Below are 21,370 nucleotides of genomic sequence, written 5' to 3'. Positions count from 1 at the left end.
AGTAATCTGAGTGAAATTCAGCCGTGCTAAGTGCACAATTTTAGCCAAATGCAAGAACATGCTAAAATACTTTTAGAGAATTAGATTATCATGACCCCAAAATAACCTATGTAAATGAAAAATAAAAATTCAAACCAGATTCTCCCTAAATTGATCACTTATAAATTCAAATTTGTTTACTTTTTGACTCTTAACCAATGAACACTGTAATGAAAATCTACTGATATCCAATTTTAGTATTATGATAAAGGGAAAATTTTGTGTTAAGAGTAAATAATAGGGGCTGGGGATGTGGCTCAAGCGGTAGCGCGCTCGCCTGGCATGCGTGCAGCCCGGGTTCGATCCTCAGCACCACATACAAACAAAGATGTTGTGTCCACTGAAAACTAAAAAGTAAATATTAAAAAAAAAAAAAAAAAAAGAGTAAATAATAACCAAGGAAGCTTCTAGGACTTGCAAATAATATGGATCATACTACTATTTCTATAAAATTACAGAGTATAGTTCCATAAAGATTTACACACACAAGTCTCATTTCTGAATATTCTCTGAGAAGGTAAAAGGTAGAATATATATAAAATATTGAGTCAAATTAACTAATACAAGATCAACTTAAGAAACATACTTGTATTAAACCATATGCTGGTTCATCAAGAAGATTTTCAAAAGACTGTGAAAGACTTTTATTCGGACAATTCACAAGAAGTGTTCTTTTATCCTGTGGAGATCTGTAATGAAAAGGGGATTTATAAAAACTTCTAGCATACTACATCAACACTGCCTGCACAATTACTAATGCATAGTTACTTTTCCTAGCAAAAGAAAAACTTAACATCCAGTTCTAGAAGTTTCCCAAATAGTCTAGCAAATATTTAATAACTATGTTAAATGAGTTCTCAACTACATAATAAATTAGCAAATACTAAATTAACAAATTGTATACAAAAATTAATAAGTACATTTTTATTCTAGGCAAAGCTAAGATGTTTAAATTGTAATGAACCCAAATTCTTGTTTAGAATTATAGGAGAAAAGTTTTTTTAAAATGTCTGCCTTTATTATCATAAAAATTAAAAAGCCAAACAACTGTATATGATCTGAACAATACAGAAAAATATGTCTTTTTTTGAAATGGTTCCCAATTTCATTCCACAGTTTGGTAAGTAGTACTGCTTTACAACGTTTTAAAAATATAGATACATAGTTATTTGGTAAAGATCATTAATCATGCCAACCACAGTTATCAATACACACATATGAACATATTTAACAAGATTATTATATATTATTTACGTAACAGTATATTTTTAGTTTTCTTGCTTATTGAAATTCTGAAAGTCTCTCTCCACACTTGTTAGTAATTACACAATAAATAACATGCTTTCCAACTAGACATCTAATTTCAAGTAATGAGACTAATTAACCAATCTTTTTTCTATTACATATAGTAAGTTTTTATACTTAGGTTGTAATAAACATATAACTTTGGTGTTTAAAATCAAAATTAAATGTGCTATTTTACTGCTGTTAACACCTCTAGGTTATTATAAATGTTCAAGATAAGATCTTTAATAACAGTTATCTCTTCTCAATTCTAACACAACAGGACGTAACAAGAATGCTACAGAGAATATGAAATCCAAAACAAGATCTTATTCTTACACAGTCAGAAACAACACTGAATCTGTAGAAACAATAGCAGCTAATAAGCCCAGTGATGTTTTAAAAGAAACTGAGGTTATTCTTTGACATGGGGAAAATGTAGTTGAAAACACTCAATTTTCATCAAACATATTTTCCTAAAATTTTGGGGGATAGTGGGTATGATGGAGATTTATAAATTCTCACGAAGCATTTTTTTTTAAATGCTAGGCCAATTTTGTTTTTGGTTATAACACTAATGGACCTTTATTTATTCATTTATTTATATGCAGTGCTGAGCATCAAACCCAGTGCCTCTCACATGCTAGACAAGTGCTCTACCAACTGAGCCACACAATTCCAGCCTAGACCAACTTTTAAATGTAGCTCAGAAAACAAAAGAAATTAATACAAGAACATTTTTTTTCTTAGTGCAGCACTATTAGTACTGTGGATATTTTGTTTCTAACAATAAATTACATCAAATTATTTCTTTAAAATACTAATTAGAAAGTGGTCATGAAAGTCAATAAAACACTGCCCATCATGGGTGGGGGGAGGGGATGATGGCCAAAAAACATGCAACCTTCGGTTATCTGAGCTCAGATAACTCTATGGCTCCGTAACAACTAAAGTGGTCACTAAACTGAAGATGGGAAGAAAAAAACTGACTTACCAACAAGCAACCCCAAAAACTACTTAAAAGGAAATATTTTGTTTTTTATACCTAATTCTGTAATGATAGGTGGAGGAACCATATGAGAAAGAGAAATAAGAAGAAATTTAAGACCTGATTGTCCTGAAGGAATCAACAAAACATTAAAACGTCAGTCAAGGGACAAGCAGTGTAGTGCTAGGCAACTATACACTCCAAAAGGGGGAGACTGCCCTTATAATATTATTACAATGTTTCTAATTACTAGGTTATCACAACACTGTTTTAATCTACAAATGTGTATTCTGGGAAGCTGATCTTTTATGCCAACATTATTCAAAATGTTCAAACTCACTGCAACAGTAAGATAAACTTTTAATGATGCTAGTATCATCAATTCTATTAAAACCCACTAACAAGCTTAAAGAAAACCGTAGTCTAATATTACAACAGAAGCATATCTCCCGGAAACTCTGCAGTGCATCCCAGGCTTTGGAATGAGTATCTAATCAAAGACCTGAAGATAAATTTAGAAACTATAAGTAGAACAATGTTTGTATGCTGAGATGAAGTAGCAAACTTATATTGCTATTAAGAATGCCTAATATGGGGCTGGGAATATAGCTCAGTGGGTAGAGGCTTGTCTCACATGCACAAGGCCCTGGGTTCAATCCCTAGCACAAAAAAAAAAAAAAAAAAAAGGAATGTCTAATATGTAATGCTAAAAAAATACAATAACATTGCAAAGGATATCAGTAAAAAAAATGTGAATAAAAAATAGGTACACAATATTTACAATAACAAAATGTTATATCTAGAACTTAACCTTGTACATGGTACTTTATGATGATACAACCCATTTGGCTATGGGAGGGGGAATATTTTACTATTTGGATATTTACCTATTAATGTAAAAATGGCCAAATATACAAAATATTAATGGAATAAGCAGGCCTCATTTATATCATTGCAACCAACTTGGTTCAAGAAAGCAAGTAAAAATGGACTTGTGATTCATTTTTTTTTTTTTAACCCAAGTGAATATTATGGTTTAAGTGATGATAAATAGACAACACTTATAAACATCAATGAATATGATGCCTTGTTTTCCTGGGATAAGACAACCATTTGAGAAATACTAAGCCTCAAGAAACTGGGTTATTTTGCACTCTGATTAGGTTTACAAGAATGAAAGAGTAAACTAAGCACTGTTGGCCTAGCCTCTTTCTTCCTGGCTCTTGTAAGGCTGTGAATCCCTAGCACAATCTCTACTCAACCATATGGCAAAGCCTTGCTACTGTGAGAAAATACCTACTGTTTAGGGAGGAATACTTAATTATTAGGGAGTGTATTAGGACGACAACATAGCCAAAGTTATAGGCAACAGTCTTCAATTTAGCTTAATTTTAAAAAACCAAACACAGGGGGCTAGGGCTATACCTCAGTGGCAGAGCACTTGCCTAGCACATGTGAAGCACTAGGCATGATTCTTAGCACCACATAAAAATAAACGAAATAAAGGCATGCTATCTGTCTACAACTAAAAAAGCAAAAAAAAAAAAAAAAACAAAAAAAAAACACCACCAAACAGATATCTACTCTAATTCTCTTGGTTTTCAATTCTGAAAAAGATGGGAAGGATGACCCCATGCACAGACTGGCTAGCATCCTAATGAAACTGAAACCAAGTGTTTCCTCAACTACTATTCTTTGTAGTTTCTTCAACTGTCTTTAACCACAAAAAGATGACTCTGGGAATATCATTTTGCTTAGGATAACTGCTCTAGGGACAGGAAATGAGACTTCCCATGCTGATACACCTCATAAAACAAAAAGTTGAGGATAATATTTGGAAGTTTTCATTTCTTTCAACTTTAAAATGTGAGAATTCTATTTACTTGGATCATAACTAACAAAAACAAAGGCCTTCAAATTTTTTTCTTTGCAAACTTCATCACTAGCTCTGCATGATGTGGCAAAAGCTAAGGAAACCAGGTTGCTCAATTAAATTAATTGTAATGACAGGAACATATTACCCTCAGAAGCTATTAATTGAGGTGCTCCATTTTTTTTAATATACTGGTGACCATTTGAAGAACCTTTATTCTACTTGAACTCGTGTAATCTCTGGTGAACTATAAAACATAATATAATGAGCATAATTTGTGATAGGAAAGGGAATAGGCAACACTTATTTTCAACCCAGAGGAGAAAGAGATGCCATGAAGATAAAAATATTAGATGTACTATTCTTACGCATTTCAGACCATTTGTGGGCAAAAAGTAAACTGCCCCCATATTGTCACAGGAAAATATACAAAGGAATAATGGTTGACATTAGGGAATAGTTTTTGAAATTATCACTTCAGACAACTATCCCCTCCCTCAAGGATAGTCAAATCCTGGTGGGCCATAAACGTAATAATTGAGCTCAAAGAGGAGAAAAAAATACACACACACACACATATATATATATATATGTATGTATGTATGTATGTATGTATATATATACAGAGAGAAAAAGAGAGAGAGATTAACCTCTTCTATCTTTTCTCTTTTACTAGATCATTAAAATTTGTATTTAATCACTTATGCTCACCTCTCATTCTACTTTATCCTCCCTCAGTTGATTTCATTCTCACCTGTTTCAATTACTACTATACACAAAACTACATATTATCCTGTATTCTTTTGTACTATGTATGTCTTATTCAGAGTATTTACTACAGTTTTACATTTGTTTAATTGATGTTTGTCTTTCCCACAATACTACAAAGTCCATGAAGGAAGAAACCATATCTTTTTGATTACTGCTATTTTTTCTAGCATGTAACACTGTTACATCTAAGAAACAGCAGCCCCTCAAAAAAAAAGGAACGAAAAAAGAAAAATATGTAGGAAAGAACATCAATTCCATAGCTTCATGTTTCCAAATGAAAATAAGCACTTTTAAAGAAACTCTCCTTCCTGAGATCAGCAGAGAGCAAGGTGCATGCTTGTCATAACCCTTTCTGCTTTCTGCATGTTCTCTCGTGGGGTGGGCCTCTCTGTCAACAGAGAACATGTTTTTTGGCATGTTCTCATTCTCATGGCAAATGATCTGTCCTTGCTAGGGATGCCTAGGGTAGTCAGAAGTGACAATAACTGAGTAAGTTCAAAATTAATTTGAGATGCCAGGAGTGGTGGCACATGCCTGTAATGCCAGTGACTTGGAGAGTGAGGCAGAAGAATCACAATTTCAAAGCCAGCCTCAACAACTTAGCAAGGCCCTAAGCAACTTAGAACCTGTCCCAAAATAAAAAATAAAAAGGTCTAAGGATCAAGATATAAAATTAACACCCATAAATCAATTGATATACCAATGATGAATCAGATGAAAGAGAAATTAGGAAACCTATCCTATTCACAAATAGCCTCAGGAAAAAAAAATACTTAGGAATTAATCTAACAAAAGAAGTGAAAGACCTCTACAATGAAAATTATACAACACTAAAGAAAGAAATTGAAGAAGACCTTAGAAGATGGAAAGATATCCATGCTCTTGGATAGGCAGAATTAATATTGTCAAAATGGCCATACTACCAAAAGCACTATACAGACTTAAGAGAATTATTATTAAAATTCCAATGACGTTCTTCATAGAAACAGGAAAGACAGTCATGAATTTCATTTGGGAAAACAAGAGGCCCAGAATAGCCAAAGCAATCCTTAGTGAAAAGAGGCATCACAATACCGGACCTTAAATTATACTACACAGCTATAACAACAAAACGGCATGGAACTGACACCAAAACACGCAAGGGAACAGAAGACACAGAGACAAAACCACATATATACAGTTACCTCATACTAGACAAAGATGCCATAATGACATACATTGGAGAAAAGACAGCCTCTTCAACAAATGGTGCTGGGAAAACTGGAAATCCATATGTAGTAGAATGAAACTGAACCCCTGTCTCTCAACCTGCACAAAACTCAACTCAAAGTGGATCAAGACCTAGGAATTAGACCAAAGACCCTGCGTCTACTAGAAGAAAAAGTCTGCCCAACTTGCCATCATGTCAGCTTAGGATCTGACTTCCTTAACAAGACTCCTAAAATGCAAGAAATAAAATCACGAATCAATAAATGGGATGGTATCAAACTAAAAGGCTTCTTCATAGCAAAGGAAATAATCAAGAACGTGGACAGACAGCAAACAGAATGGGAGAAAATCTTTGCCACTTGCACATCAGATAGAGCATTAATCTCCAGGAAATATAAAGAACTCAAAAAATAACACCAAAACCCCCAGGTACCCAATAAATAAATGGGCAAAGAAACTGAACAGGCACTTCACAGAAGAAGAAATATAACTGGTCAACAAATATATGAAAAAATGTTCTCTAGCAATTAGAGAAATGGAAATCAAAAACTACACTGAGATTCCATCTCACTCTGTCTAATCAGAATGGCAGTTATCAAGAATACAAGCAACAATAAATGTTAGCAAGAATGCGGGGGGGAAAGGTACACTCATACATTGTTAATAGGACTGCAAATTGATGCAACCACTCTGGAAAGCAGTATGGAAATTACAGAGAAAACTTGGAATTTAACCACCATTTGACCTGTTATCCCACTCCTTGGTTTATTCCCAAAGGACTTAAGATCAGCATACTACAGGGATGCACCTACATCAATGTTTATAGCAGCTCCATTCACAATAGCTAAGCTATGGAACCAACCTAGGTGCCCTTCAACAGAAGAATGGACACAGAAAATGTGGTGCATATATACACAAGAGAATATTACTCAGCCATAAAGAAAAAAAAAATAACTTTAGGACTTTTGCTAGTAAATGGATGGAACTGGAAACTGTCATGATAAATTAAATAAGCCAATCCTCAAAAAACAAAGGTCAAGTGTTCTCTCTGATATGCAGATGCTAACACACAATGTGGGGGTGGTGAAGTTTACTGGATTAGACAAAGGGAGATGAAAGGAAAGGTGGGGATGAGAACAGGAAAGACAGCAGAATGAATCGGACATAACTTTCCTATGTTCATATCTGAATATATGACCACTGTAACTATATCATGTTCAACCACAAGAATAAAATCCTAATTAGAATAAGTTATACTCCATGTACGCATGTCAAAATATACTCTACTATCATGCATATCTAAAATAAACAAATGAAGAAGTTTTTTATTTTTTTAAAAAAAAGAAAAGAAATGGAATTGGGGGAGGGGAGGGCTGAGGATATGGTTCAAAATCCTGGGTTCAATCCCTGGTACCAAAAAAAATTTTTTCTTTAATTAATTTGAGGTGAATTATGAGGCTACATACTTAAGACTCACTAATAATAGTATTTTTATCACCACTTCTGCTTCTTCTATTTACTTCTCATTTATACAAACTCAGAAACAGAAACTAAGCTCACTACCTCATTAAAACGCTACCAACACATATTCAAGGTATACATACCCCTATAACTGTCTATGTGATTGACACTGTCCTTAAATCTATCAAGGACAGAAAATTCTACCTCCTGAATTTAATATGCCTGCCTCCTAATTCCCTTATAGAGTCATCCAAACCTACAATTTATTCCTCACAATAATCCTTTTAAAATCATATATCCAATTGATAATTACCATGACATCTATTCATTCAACTTTTACTGTGCATTTATCTATAAGTAACCAGCACTGTGGCTAGGAAGGGGGGGGATAAAATCAAGATGCAATACCTGTCCTTCTGAAACTTACATTCCATAACAGAATGCAAAAGAAGTAAATAGACAAAATTATTTTATGATCTTAATTGACATGAAGGAAGCAAACAAAAAAATAAGATAGAAGGAGAAATTTATTAGATGGTGAAAGAGTGATCTAAAAAAGTCCCTCTGAGGAAATACTGAGACCTGAGATCAAAAAGGAATTTTGATGAAGAAAGAAACTCACGCCAGAAATTTTTTTTTTATGGCTGAGTAATATTCTCTTGTGTATATATACCACATTTTCTTTGTCCATTCTTCTGTTGAAGAGCACCTAGGTTGGTTTCATAGCTTAGCTATTGTGAATTGACCAAAAGATCTTTTCCAGGCAAAAGAAAGAGCATGTGTAAAGGACTTTAAGATACAAAAGAATTTAAGGGATTTTAGGAACTACAAAAAAACCATGTGATAAGAACACAGCAAAGAATGGTTAAAGATGAGATTTAAGATAAAAAACAAAGCAAAGATAGAGCAGGCCCTTGTTGACCATCATAAAAAGTTCAGAATTATATTTACTGTTGCACAAAGACTTTTCTTCAAGTTAAATTCCCATATCCCTCAAGTATCTTCCAAACACCATTGTGATCCTTTTCCTTACACTGGTTATCTCCACAGTGCAGAATAGTTAGTCCAGCACATTTAAAATGCAGTACAGGGCTGGGATTGTGGCTCAGCGGTAGAGCGCTAGCCTAGTGCGGGGGGGACCCGGGTTCGGTCCTCAGCACCACATATAAATAAAGGCATTGTGTTGTGTCCATCTACACCTAAAAAATAAATAAATATTAAAAAAAATAAAAGCAGTACTTAACACTAAGCCTGCTTCTCTAAAGTATGATCTTACCAGTAAAGAGTAAGATTCCTCACCTTAGATAATATGCTTTAATTAACAGTCTCAGATCAAATGAGCTCTTGTAAGTTATATCACAACACATTTATTGAGTTTACTACAGTGCTAAATGCCTCCAGTCTCTAATGCTGCTGCTCAATCAACTGCCATGACCACCTGCTCCAATCATGACATTGCCTCTCCTGAAATCTACTTTAACTTCTCAATGGTAACCTATTCACAGCTTCACTCTTGAAAATTAAAACCAACATACCACCAACCAAGCCTGACTTTCTTATCTTAATGGTATCAAACAGCATGCTTAGTGCCATTCAGAGGTTAAAGAAAGAAACTCAGGCCAGGAGCTATACAATCAAATTTGCTGGGCTACTCCCATCCTTACATAATCTAAATCTAGTCAAGGTGCTATTAAACTCCACTATAAAGCGAAGAATTATTAATGGAGTTAACAATCATCTACTGTAGTTCTCACAAGCCAAAAACCTCAATTTCTCCCTTCTCAATATGATTTGTGATCCAACCAACCACAAAGTCTAGTCCTAAATATTTCTCCAATACTTCTACCTTGCCTGCCACTCTCCTTGTTCCAGCCACCTTAATCTCATCTGGATGAATGGAACCTGCTATCATGACTTAACAAAATCCTTTGTGCTCTGATTCTTACACATATCTCTGGCCTTATATGTAACTTCAGTACTTTTCTTTTCCCCCTACTTTGCAGACCTGTAATACCGAACTACTTTGTTCTGTGATTACATCATGCTTTTGCTCTCCCTCTACTAAAGCATTCCTCCCTCTAAACTTTCACACTAATGATTCACTATTTTTTCAGATCTCAACTTAGATGCTACTGCTTCCAGAAAATCTTCTTTGATCCTCACTTCCCAATATAAATTATGTATCCCTTCTTTAATCCTGGGAGCTCCCAAAAGTACCCTGCAGTTCTTCCCTCTTAGTTCTCGAGTTTTAATTGCCATTTACTTGTTGGCATCCTTCACAAGAACATACATTCTCAGAGACTGAGTAACACACCTGTTTTGTTCATTCTCAGTGTCAAGTAAATAGCATAGTGCTTGAGAAGAAACAGACACGCCCCACCCCATCCCCAAGAAAAAATTGTTGAGAATGAGACCAAGAAAGCATATGTCCAGGTATATAAATAAGACAAGATTTTTGAAAAATGAGAAGGCTTTGTTTTCTAATTTACAAATAATTTTTCAAAAGACACAGGCTTGCCTGACTTAAAAGTTCCAACATTACAAATAAAGTTGCATTTTAACAGAAAATAGAAAGGTAAATTAGTAAATACATAATTCATAAATTACTAACACATAATTCATTCAAACAATAATATTTTAAGTATCTTTCTTTAGTTGTAGATGGACACAATGACTTTATTTTATTTATTTATTTTTATGTGGTGCTAAGAATCGAACCCAGTGCCTCACATGTGCTAGGCGAGCACTCTACTACTGAGCCACTACCCCAGCCCTCCAACATAATAATATTGAATTAGTCTTTTCTTTAAAACACTAATAATGTGAAAATATGTCAGACTGAAATCACTAAAATGGCAAAAACTTTTATTTGATCATTGATCCAAAGTCAATATCCCAAAATAAAGTTGTTCAAGCCCTCATATACACATAGGGCACTGAGGCCCAATGACATGTGAAACTAGCTTACTTTGGGGTTAATACAACAATCCAGTTTCAATAAGTAGAAAATAATTTGATACTTACTCACACAATACCACATATTTTTCAAGAGATTCAATCAGTAGTTTGCTATCTCCTTGATGAAAGTGCAGAGCAGGGAGTACGACGTCATCCTTTAGTCGGAATACCAAATACGACCAACCCATACCTTCTTTGTTTTGCTTGATTGATTTCAGGTCTGTCAAACTGAACAGGAATGACCATTTGCTTTTCCCATTTCTATGACTCGGAGCATCTTAAAAACAAGAAAGTAGGGCAAAATATTTTGTTCACCTTTTTAAATGTACTGAGAGTGCTCTTCATGACTGCCTAAGAGAAATCTGTTAAACTCAGGGAATCATATTCATTCATGTTTCTATGGTTTCCATTTGTATTGGAAATGGCAACATAATGTTTTCCTAAAAAGAATTATTTTTAAAATAACTACCCTGACACAAATAAATCCAAAAAATGTTATCCCTATGTAAAATATAAGCTTTGCCCCAAAATGACCATGACTTTGAAGCAGGCTGGCTCAATTCAAATTGCAGGTCTATCATCTTACTAACTGAATAATCTGCGGCAAATAACTGAATCTCTTTGAGCCACAGTTTCTTTTTTTTTTTTTTTAAGGGAGAAAGAGAATTTTTTTATTTTATTTATTTATTTTTTAATTTTTATTGTTGGTTGTTCAAAACATTACATAGTTCTTGACATATCATATTTCACACTTTGATTCAAGTGGGTTATGAACTCCCATTTTTACCCCGTATACAGATTGCAGAATCACATCGGTTACACACCCACTGATTTACATATTGCCATACTAGTGTCTGTTGTATTCTGCTGCCTTTCCTATCCTCTACTAGAATTTTTTTTTAAATATTTATTTTTTAGTTTTCGGTAGACACAACATCTTTATTTTTTATTTTTATGTGGTGCTGAGGATCGTACCCAGTGCCCTGCACATGCCAGGCGGGCGCACTACCGCTTGAGCCACATCCCTAGCCCCAAGCCACAGTTTCTTTAGCTATGAAATGGAGATAATTATAGTTACCTTCCAATACTATCCCAATAATTAAGAGATAATATTTGTCAACTAAGTGGTACAGGCCAAGTATATAACAATAATATATATAACAATAATAAGTGTTAATCTTTCCCACTCCATACAAAAAAGAGTAGCATAATTCTCTTAAGAAAATCATTTCACCTTTAAAACATTTTTATTTATTTACTTCCTTTTGTAATAATTTTTAAGAGATTATACTGATTTAACAACATCAACAACACTGGAGTGACTATACAGACGCTTTGTTTCCCCCCCTACACCCACCCCCCCCCCCAAAAAAAAAAAACAGTGGGGATTAAGGATGAAAAGATGAGAAAGCTTCAATAAGAAATAAATTCAGGGCTGGGGTTGTGGCGCAGAGGTAGAGCACTCGTCTAGCATAAAAATAAAAAAATAAAGATATTGTGTCCACCTATAACTAGAAAATAAATATTTAGGAAAAAAAAGAAGGAAATACACTTGATCATCTTGCTAAATCAACTTTCTGTTAAATTAAGACCTCAGTTCAAACCAAACTATAGTTATGTAAAATCTAGCATTTCTGAGTATGTTTACAGAATTTAAAATCCTATGGGCTGTGCTTGTGGCTCAGAGGTAGAGCACTTGCCCAGCATGTATGAGGCACTGGGTTCGATCCTCAGCACCACATAAAAAGAAAATGAAGATATTGTGTTCACCTACAACTAAAGTAAATAAATAAATATTTTTTAAAAATAATAAATAAGATCCTAGGTTCAGAAATATTTTCATAACTGTTCACAAATCAAAGATTAACTATTAAAATAAAAAATTTATAAAAGGAAAGCAGTATTTTTGTTAATAACACTTATACCAATAATTAATTTCTAATCTAAATTAGTTTATTTTAATAATTTAATTCAAACAACAGCATGTCATGTCTCTAAAATTTTAAACTTTTCTGTTATTTGATAAGAAATATCACATTATTATCTTGCTACTCAAGATTTTTATGAATTGTCCCACATAATCATAATCAATTCCATAAGGATAAACTACATAGAAAACAGCTGCCTCTAAGACTTGATCAAAAGACCAATCAGTATTGACCTGCATGTATGTCATCTTCTCATCTAATTAGGAACACTATTGCTTCCATCATCCCAAACAAAATTTCCTAAACTGATAAAGAGAAATCCAGCTTACAGAAACTTCTATCTGCAAGCAACATAGGGACTATCATTTCATGGGCATTTTAACAAGTATCATTTGAAAGATATCCAGAAAGGCTCAAGTAATTGACCTATATTACACTGAGGTGCCTAGCTTCCACACTAGTTTGAATGGTGAACTCGTATCTAATGCTTATATTAGATTAAGTGCCATGTACCCACCTGACTACTTTACATAATGTTTCACTAGTATAGAATTCATAAACACCACTATAAGCTGATGAAGTGAGAATATTTCTAGAATTCCGACATATCCACAAATCATTTAAGTATGAATGTACCTGAACTATTCAGAATGCATACTACTAAATTATTTACGAAGACTAAAAAATGTTTTCTAGAAAAACAGCTATGAAAAACTAGATAGACAATATTTTAAATTATTCAATTGTACCAAGAGTATTTAATCTAAATTCATATAAGAAAATTATATGGTAAATTTAAAACAGGATATGAGTTATAGAAATTTGTGCATTTTCAAGAGTAAAGATTTTATATAAATTTTCCCTTCTGAATGGAAGAGACACATTACATATTGTATTCAAAAAGAAATACCTCACACATTTCTTCACATAAAGCTCTGACAAAGATGAGAGAAATATTAGAAGTTAATTCTACAAGTCTCTCCACTAGAAAGTAGACTTTAAGAGAATAAGAACTTTATTTTGTTCATGGGTATATCCCCAGTGCTTGAAGAGTGGCTAGCGTACAGTAGGTACCCAAAGATGCATTTTGCACTAATAATCTAATATTAAGTCAACGCAAAAGTAATCTGCAAGTTATTCTGCTGCCGATAGCTACCCAGAAATAGAATTTATTATAAAGAAAAACTAAGAAAGCCAAGAGATAATTTGAAATGTCCTCCCTTCTCCATAAAGAAAAGATAAGTAAGTAGTTCTAATAAACTTTTGTCACCAAACACGTAAAAATAATCTTCAACACACCGACATGGAAAAACTAAAAAGTAATACAAAACAGTTCAGTAAGTCTCCATACGTCTTGAACAGAATTAACATGAAAGGCATGACATTTTATTACCTACATACATTTGGACGTAGGTAATAACTTTTAACAGTGTATTTTTCTGGGAAGAAATATTTTCAAAACTTTATATGGTATATAAAAACAAGGGATTTAGTAAAATAAACTTATGAAATATAAAGTTAAATGCATTTAAAGAAAAAAAGTTAAACAAGTCCTCAACAGTCAAATTGTTTAAAGTTTTGTCCCAAGTTTCCTTTCTGCCTTTCCAAAAAGAAAAAAAGTACAAAGTAAAAATAAAAGGTGACAAAATTAATACAAACTTTTTCCTCTGGGGAAAAAAAAAACTTCAAAAACATAAAATATTTCATAAAAAGTTCTAAGAAATTTAATTTCTTAGGAATTGTTTCTTTGACTTTTATCAGTTAACAAAATAAAGTCTGTTTACTTTATAAGTCACTTTGTGTGACCAAGTCACATAAGCAGTATTTACATCTGTGGTTTTTGCTAAGCTCAGTTACACAGAAGTTCTCAACTCTGACTACATATTAAAATCACCTGAAGACCTTTTGGAAAATACAGATGCCCATGCTCCCTCTCCCAAGTCTGTATTTTGATTTTGGTTTTTTTTTTTTTTTTTTTTTTTTTTTTTAAACCTAACCTCTCCAGGTAAATTCAAAGTACATCCAAGGCTGAAAAACCACTAATCCTAAAAAGATCTATAGTGCCAGTTTATGCTTTTCTCATCCATGTAATTCATTTGTTTATAAAAATTATTTTGTTCATTCCTGTGGTCAAGTTTTAAGCATCAACAAAAAATATTTCACATAACCCAATCTTGAACAAATCTTTACAATAGAAGGAGATGTCAAAAATCATCTAACCCCCAACATTTACTAAATGGTTTTATCTTCCCTTAACATTTTGTGTTCTGGTTAAAGTAAGAACATTCCATTTCAGTAGAAAGAGCAAACCCAAATGCCTTCCCACTCCCCAAAATGTCACACCAATGCCTGAGCTGACTGTTAGAAATAGCTTGTGAAATACTATCTACTTCTTAATTGGAACTATTTCCTAGACATGATGAAGTGCAAGCATAACTACTGAAAGTGGGAATAATTCCACAGGCCATACATTAAAATCAAGCTTACTTAAAACTGCTAGACAAATACATGCACCCATAAATTTGGCCAGCCTTTAAACAGATAACCATGGATAATTTCTAAATTCAGGCCAAAATCATAGAGAAAATATCCTTTCTGCTACAAAATACAAAGGAATCAATATTTTTTTAAATGTGACATTTTAACTCTATACAAAAATCAATATTTTAAAAAGAAATCACAAATAGGCTGGCTACATCACAGATGGGCTAATGACATCATACTTGGTACAATATACAGTACCATATAGTATCAGTATATAAGTTACTTCCTTTATATGAATTGGCATATACAGTTATGTCAAGCTGCTAAATTGGCTCTTATTTATGTTAACAATATGAAGATAATCACCATCTAGCAAATATAAATTTAAATATAGAAAGATAAACAGTATCTTAAAATAAACAAAGGGGAGACTAAAAGGAGCTGTGAAGAGCCCAGTAAACACTGAAAGTAAAATGGTACAGTTTAGTAGTATACTCCATCTCCCTCGGTGCTTTCGGATGAGAAAACATGATATTTTAAATCCCAGGTTAAGAAAAATGTACATGAAAGATGATTATTTTAAATATTTCTATTTTTTTCCATTAATAATTACAAAATACAAGTATTTTTAAATCCTTGTTTAAAGATGAAAACAGAAATGAGAGTTATACATATTGAAGCATCAAATCACCCTTCTGACTGAGGAGTATTAAAGAATTTTCTTTGTATGTTTAGTAGTATACTACAGCAAACCAGTTTAAGATTTCAAAAATTTAATTCATACCTCCATTGGTATGTGGTTTCTTTTTAAATGAAACTGTATTAACCATGTCCCACTCGGCTTCATAACTGTTCAGATGTTCTGATCCTCGATGAGGTCTTTCTTTTGGGGTCTGGGTCCATTCTACAACTGAACTGGAGTCCTAAAATAATTATAACATATAAAATATTTAAAGTCTGAAACTAGAATTTAATTTCAATCCATACCACCTCAGCCTTCCATTAAATTACGTTTGTAAGTTGTGGCAGACAACCAAACACTATTGCCTATTCTTTTCTCCCTCGCTCATCTTTTCTAAAAAACAAGAAAAGCTTGCCTACACTTCCTTACAGTTATGGTTATCAATGATAATATATGCAGAATTCAATTCAGTGCTTCTGGAAATGCTTTGGCTTTCATAATAAAAGCTTGGTAAGGTTTCACTGTGATTGCCCGGAGAGATGAAAAGTCTGGTGGGAAAGTAAAGGTAATCAGTTTTCCAAAATAAACCTACAACTCAGGATTTATGTAGTAGGGAAAATATGTCATTTGGATGAGAATAAATTTTATAAACAAAATCTTGTATAAAGAACACATAATTTTTACAACAACAACAAAAAGATAATCAAATAAGCAAAGGATTTAGAACAGGCACCTCTCCAAAGAAAACACACAAACGAACAGATGAAAAGATGTTCAACATCATTAGTCATCAGGGAACTATAAATCAAAACCATGACATACCACCTCAGCTATTGGTTGAAGTGTGCTGCCCTGCACCCCTAAGGAAAAGTCTTAGAATGTGATTTTATTAATCAAGTTAAAATGAGGCTATATTAATGGGTCCTAATCCAACATGACTGATGGTCTTATTTAATCAAGTTAAAATTAGATTATTAGGCTGGTCCTCATTCAGTATAACTCATATCCTGATTAAGATATGAGTTATGTGTTCTAAAGAACACATAATTTTCCCTTTATTAAGAGGGTAAATCTTAACACAGACATGTACAAATGGAAGATGATGTGAAAACATAGGGAAGAAGAATGTCATCTACAAACCTAAAACTAGAAGGAGAAGTAAGGAACAAATTCTCCTTCACAGCCCTCAGTAGGAACCAACGCTGCTGACAACCCATCTTGACTTCTGACTTCTACCCTCCAGAACTGAGACAATAAATTTCCAATGTTCGAAGCCACTTAGTCTATGGTGCTTTGTAACAGCAGCTTTAGGAAACTAACACAACTTCATACTCACTAGGTTTACTAAATTAAAAAAATACCATAACGAATGTTGGTGAAGATGGGAAACACTAGAATCCTCATATACTGCATACAGGACTAGAAACTAGTATAGATGCTTTGGAAAACAGCAAATATTAAAACACAAAATAATATGAACCAAGAATTCTATTCCTAGGTATATACTCAAGAGAAAAAAAAGTCCACACAAAAACTTGTACTCAAATATTTATAGCAGCATTATGTATATTAGCCCCAAAATGAAAACAACCCAATGTCCACCAACTAAGGAACAAATAAATAAAACATATATTCATGAACGCATTGTTCAGGAAAAAAAAAAAAAAACTATGTTATAACATGGATGAACTTGGAAAACATTTTCTCAAGTGAGAGAATCCCATCACGAGAGACCATATGTTACATGATTGCATTTATATAAAATGTCCAGAATGGGCAAATCCTTAGAGACAGAAAATAGGTTAGAGATTGCCAGGAGTTGAGAGTAGGTAGGAAAATAAAGGGTGACTGCTAATAAACAGAGTTCCTTTGGGGGACTGATAAGGGTTCTAAAATTAGATATTGATGATGGTTTCACAACTCTATAAATATAATAAAAAACGGTAAACTGTGTACTTAGAGAGGATGAACAGTATGGTATGTGATTTTTTTTTTGGGGGGAGGGGGGTACTGGGGATTGAACCCAGGGGCACTCAATCACAGAGCCACATCCCTATTTTGTATTTTATTTAAAGACAGGTTCTCACCGAGTTGCTTAGCACCTCGCTTTTGCCGAGACTGGCTTTTGAACTCACGATCCTCCTGCCTCGGCCTCCCAAGCCAGTGGGATTACAGGTGTACACCACCACACCCAGCAAATTATATCTAAATAAAGCTGTTATTTAAAAGACAGCATTCCCTTGATCATCTGGGGGTGGGGAGTATATGGAAATGAACCAATGGCATTTTACTATTGAGATACACCTTCAAACCTTTTTTAAGTTTTTAATTTTGAGACAGAATCTTGCTAAACTGCTCAGGCTGGCCTCAAACTTATGATTCTCCTGCCTCAGCCTCCGAGTTGCTGGGAACACAGGCATGCCCAGCTTCTTTTTTTCTTAAATACCTTTCCAGCATAGAGAATACTTGAAGAATCCAATGCATCATCCAATGGTCTCCAGTCCACTATTACTTCAGCATCCTAGAGAAAGAAAACAAAAATTAAATTTAGTATTCAACAATATGGTACATTCTCAACCCATTTACCACTCACCGTTCAATTACATAACTGTATCTTACATATTAAATTCAAACTTTCTAATAATGCCACAATAAACCCCTTCCAAAAACTATTAATATTATACATTTACTAGAATCTTACCTTTTCTAAAACACGTAATATTCCTGAAATTAAGCTGTCTTGGTCATTGGTCTTTGCACAAGATGAGTGAATATATACCCCTTCCTGTTCATATATAATCTGAAACAGCAAAAATATAATTAAGAGAAAGGTTAAAGAAAATGTAACTTTTTATATTAATATCTCTAATTTGAATATTTTAAAGTGAAACAAGTACCTTACAAAATGTCAGAGTTCTAGTTAGCCTGTGTTCTTGTGTTCCTTAACTATTAGGTGCTTTTTTGCAGGACAATTTATTTCATATATAAAATAACTAATATTTAAATATCTTTAGATGTATTTAACAAATGCAGCCACTATTTAGCAATTTAGTCTTAATTACCATTTGAACTCCTAAATATTCCACAAAAGAAATGTCGTGTATTTAAAAAAATAAAATCAATAAAAAAATAAAATAAAGAAATGTAATCCTTTTTACATCATCTGGTTTAAAGCATTTATTTCAATATAATTCTTCATTCTATATTTTAAGGGAGTAACTTTACTTATTTTTTATTTACAGCATGCCTGTTCATCATCCCAAACTGAGTACATATGCATATTAAAGTACAAAAGTCACAACTCTACAAGTATCAACTACTTAAAATAGTTTAAAATACAAAAACAGATGTTCAATTAAAACTTTGTTGTTAGGCTGGGATGCAGTTTAGTAGCAGAGAGCTAGCCTTGCATATGTAAGGCCTTGTGTTCAATCTCCAGCACCACCAGAGAGGCGAAAAAAAGCTTTCATGTCATGCAATAGCACTATTATAGGGCTGGGGCCTTCTGGGAAACTAAGGCAGTGCAAACGCCCAACCCCATTCAAATCAGAAAGATTTTAACATGTTGCTCGGAGTAACAGGCATGATATTATTAGAAAGGGGAAACAGGCATGACATTATTAGAAAGGGGAAAAGAGGATCATCTCAATGGACAGAGTGGGTTCCCTCAGAGAGGAGACAAAACAAAGTGCCTCTCCTGCAATCCAGTTTTCAGAGTCTCACGCAGGTTCACTTCTTGATTTCTGACTGACAGCAGGATGACATTAGACTTTCAAGTCCCCACTGCCTCAACAACTCTAGGCCACTTTGGCCCATACTAACCAGTTCTAATTAGATTTTTTTATTTTATTTTTGTTCTTTTTGGTTATACAGGACAGTAGAATGTATTTCAACGTATTATACATATACGCAGTAAAACTTCCCATTCTTGTGGTTGTACATATGTGGAGTTATATTCATATATGAATATATGAAAGTTATATCCTAGTCTAAATTCTTACAGACTTTATGGTTAGGAGGAATTATCCTATCTTCCTGAGTTCTGGAATCTGGACTGTGAAAAAGGTGACGAAAGTCTTCCTCTTTCAGATCATTTGTGTTCCTCTTACCAACATTATTTTCTCTCTTGCAGATAACAAGCAATTTGTTGAGAAATATGACATATCCTGTCTGCTTAAGCCACGAAGCGCTACAGGGTAAATTGCTTCTTGGAAAAGAAAGCATGTGGGGTCACACAGTGGGCCCATTTTATAGAATTATTCCTTTAATCTCACATTCCCCCTACTCATGTCTGTCTGTACCGTAACCCTTTCTTCACTGGACTTTAAAATGAACTGATTCCTGAGGAGTACCTTTCTGTCACAGGACATTCTGTTTATCTTTATCAACAATCATAATTAATATTTGAAAAGCTATCTCCAAGCTTATTTGAATGAAAAATTATTTTGCTACAGGGAATAATTATGATGTTAAGAGTGAATTTCAGATACATTTGAAGAAGAACAAGCTTTCAATCTCTTTAGTTTTATTCATGATCATTAATGAAAAAATTTTTTTAATTTCAAATACTTTTTTATCAGATAATATTTTTATCATGCATTACTTTACAAAGACATTTCTACATTATCACATTTGACCCTCACACACAGATGTGTATGATAGATATTTAAGTTGAAACTTGAAGAGAATGAACAAGATATCTAAAGAGAAATGAGACATGAAAGACAAAAAGGTGCATAAAATTTAGGAAAATAAAACTGGAAAATGTACTCAGCATACTAAGTAGAAGAAATTGAAGAAAGACTTTGAGGGTTTTTTTTTTTTAATATTTTTTTAGTTGTAGATGGACACAATGCCTTTATTTTATTTATTTATTTTTTATGTGGAGCCAAGGATCAAACCCAGTGCCTCACATGTGCTAGGCAAGCACTTTACCACTGAGCTACAATCCCAGATCAGGACTTTTTAAAGTATGACACGATAGCTGTGTTTTCAAAAATAGATAAAAGAAGTGCTTATGATTAAAAAAAAAAAAAGGATAGTGATCAGGGATACACAGAAGATCCCTAGAGTAGCTAGCAAAGGTCAATCTCCTGACCTGAGTAGTAGTTCCAAATGTTAGGGGACAGACAGATGAGGACAGTGGGAACAAGAGGTTAAGAGAATAATTCTCTAAATAGGACCATGGTGCTGACCCCCAACATGCTTTCTTTTCCAAGAAGCAATTTGCCTGCAGCCCTGCCTGGCCTAAATGGACAGGATGTCACATATCTCAGCAAACTGCCTGTTAACTGCAGGAGAAATGCAGGCCCAAGATAATGTTGATGAGAAGAACCCAGGAGATTTTTATGACCAGATCCTGAAACTATGGGAGATAAAACAGTTCCTCCTGACCATAAAATCTTTAAGAAGATATGTTTAAGAATCCAATTAGTGATCAGGGTCTCCTTTCACCATCCATTCTATTCCCCTTCTCCCTCCCTTTCCCTCTCACCCCTATTCCCTATCTAGAGGTAATCTTCCTCCCTTGCTCTCCCTCCCAACCCCATTTTGGAGTCACCCCCCTTATATCAGAGAAGACATTCGGCATTTGTTTTTTTGCAATTGGCTAACTTCACTTAGCATAATCTTCTCTAATGCCATTCATTTCCTTGCAAATGCCATGATCTTATTCTTTTATACTGCTAAGTAAT

General features: G+C 33.7%; 1 protein-coding gene and 1 non-coding gene across 9 annotated transcripts in view; one reads left to right on the top strand and one right to left on the bottom strand.

Annotated features, from left to right (window-relative positions):
* Tbc1d15 (TBC1 domain family member 15) overlaps nucleotides 1-21,370 on the bottom strand; it is a 62,731-nt gene that overhangs the window by 26,504 nt on the left and 14,857 nt on the right. For all 8 annotated transcript variants that reach the window (XM_046430700.2, XM_058574591.1, XM_058574593.1 and 5 more), the window contains exons 2-6: nucleotides 18,379-18,477; nucleotides 18,124-18,198; nucleotides 15,780-15,918; nucleotides 10,650-10,860; nucleotides 626-728 (exon numbers count right to left, since the gene is read on the bottom strand). In XM_046430700.2, the coding sequence (XP_046286656.1) occupies nucleotides 626-728; nucleotides 10,650-10,860; nucleotides 15,780-15,918; nucleotides 18,124-18,198; nucleotides 18,379-18,477 (627 nt within the window). The remainder of the gene's footprint in view (nucleotides 1-625; nucleotides 729-10,649; nucleotides 10,861-15,779; nucleotides 15,919-18,123; nucleotides 18,199-18,378; nucleotides 18,478-21,370) is intronic.
* On the top strand, nucleotides 4,239-4,378 carry LOC124083992 (small nucleolar RNA SNORA66). Its single transcript, XR_006848974.1, has one exon. It is a non-coding gene; the product is annotated as a small nucleolar RNA SNORA66 (small nucleolar RNA).

This window comes from Marmota monax, unplaced genomic scaffold (assembly GCF_021218885.2).
Source record: "Marmota monax isolate L192 unplaced genomic scaffold, Marmota_monax_Labrador192_F-V1.1 WCK01_AAM20220418_F8-fsc00056, whole genome shotgun sequence".
NCBI classification, from domain to species: Eukaryota; Metazoa; Chordata; class Mammalia; order Rodentia; family Sciuridae; genus Marmota; species Marmota monax.
The sequence above is the reverse complement of the archived record's forward strand: the minus strand, read 5'-3'. Positions and strand labels throughout refer to the sequence as shown.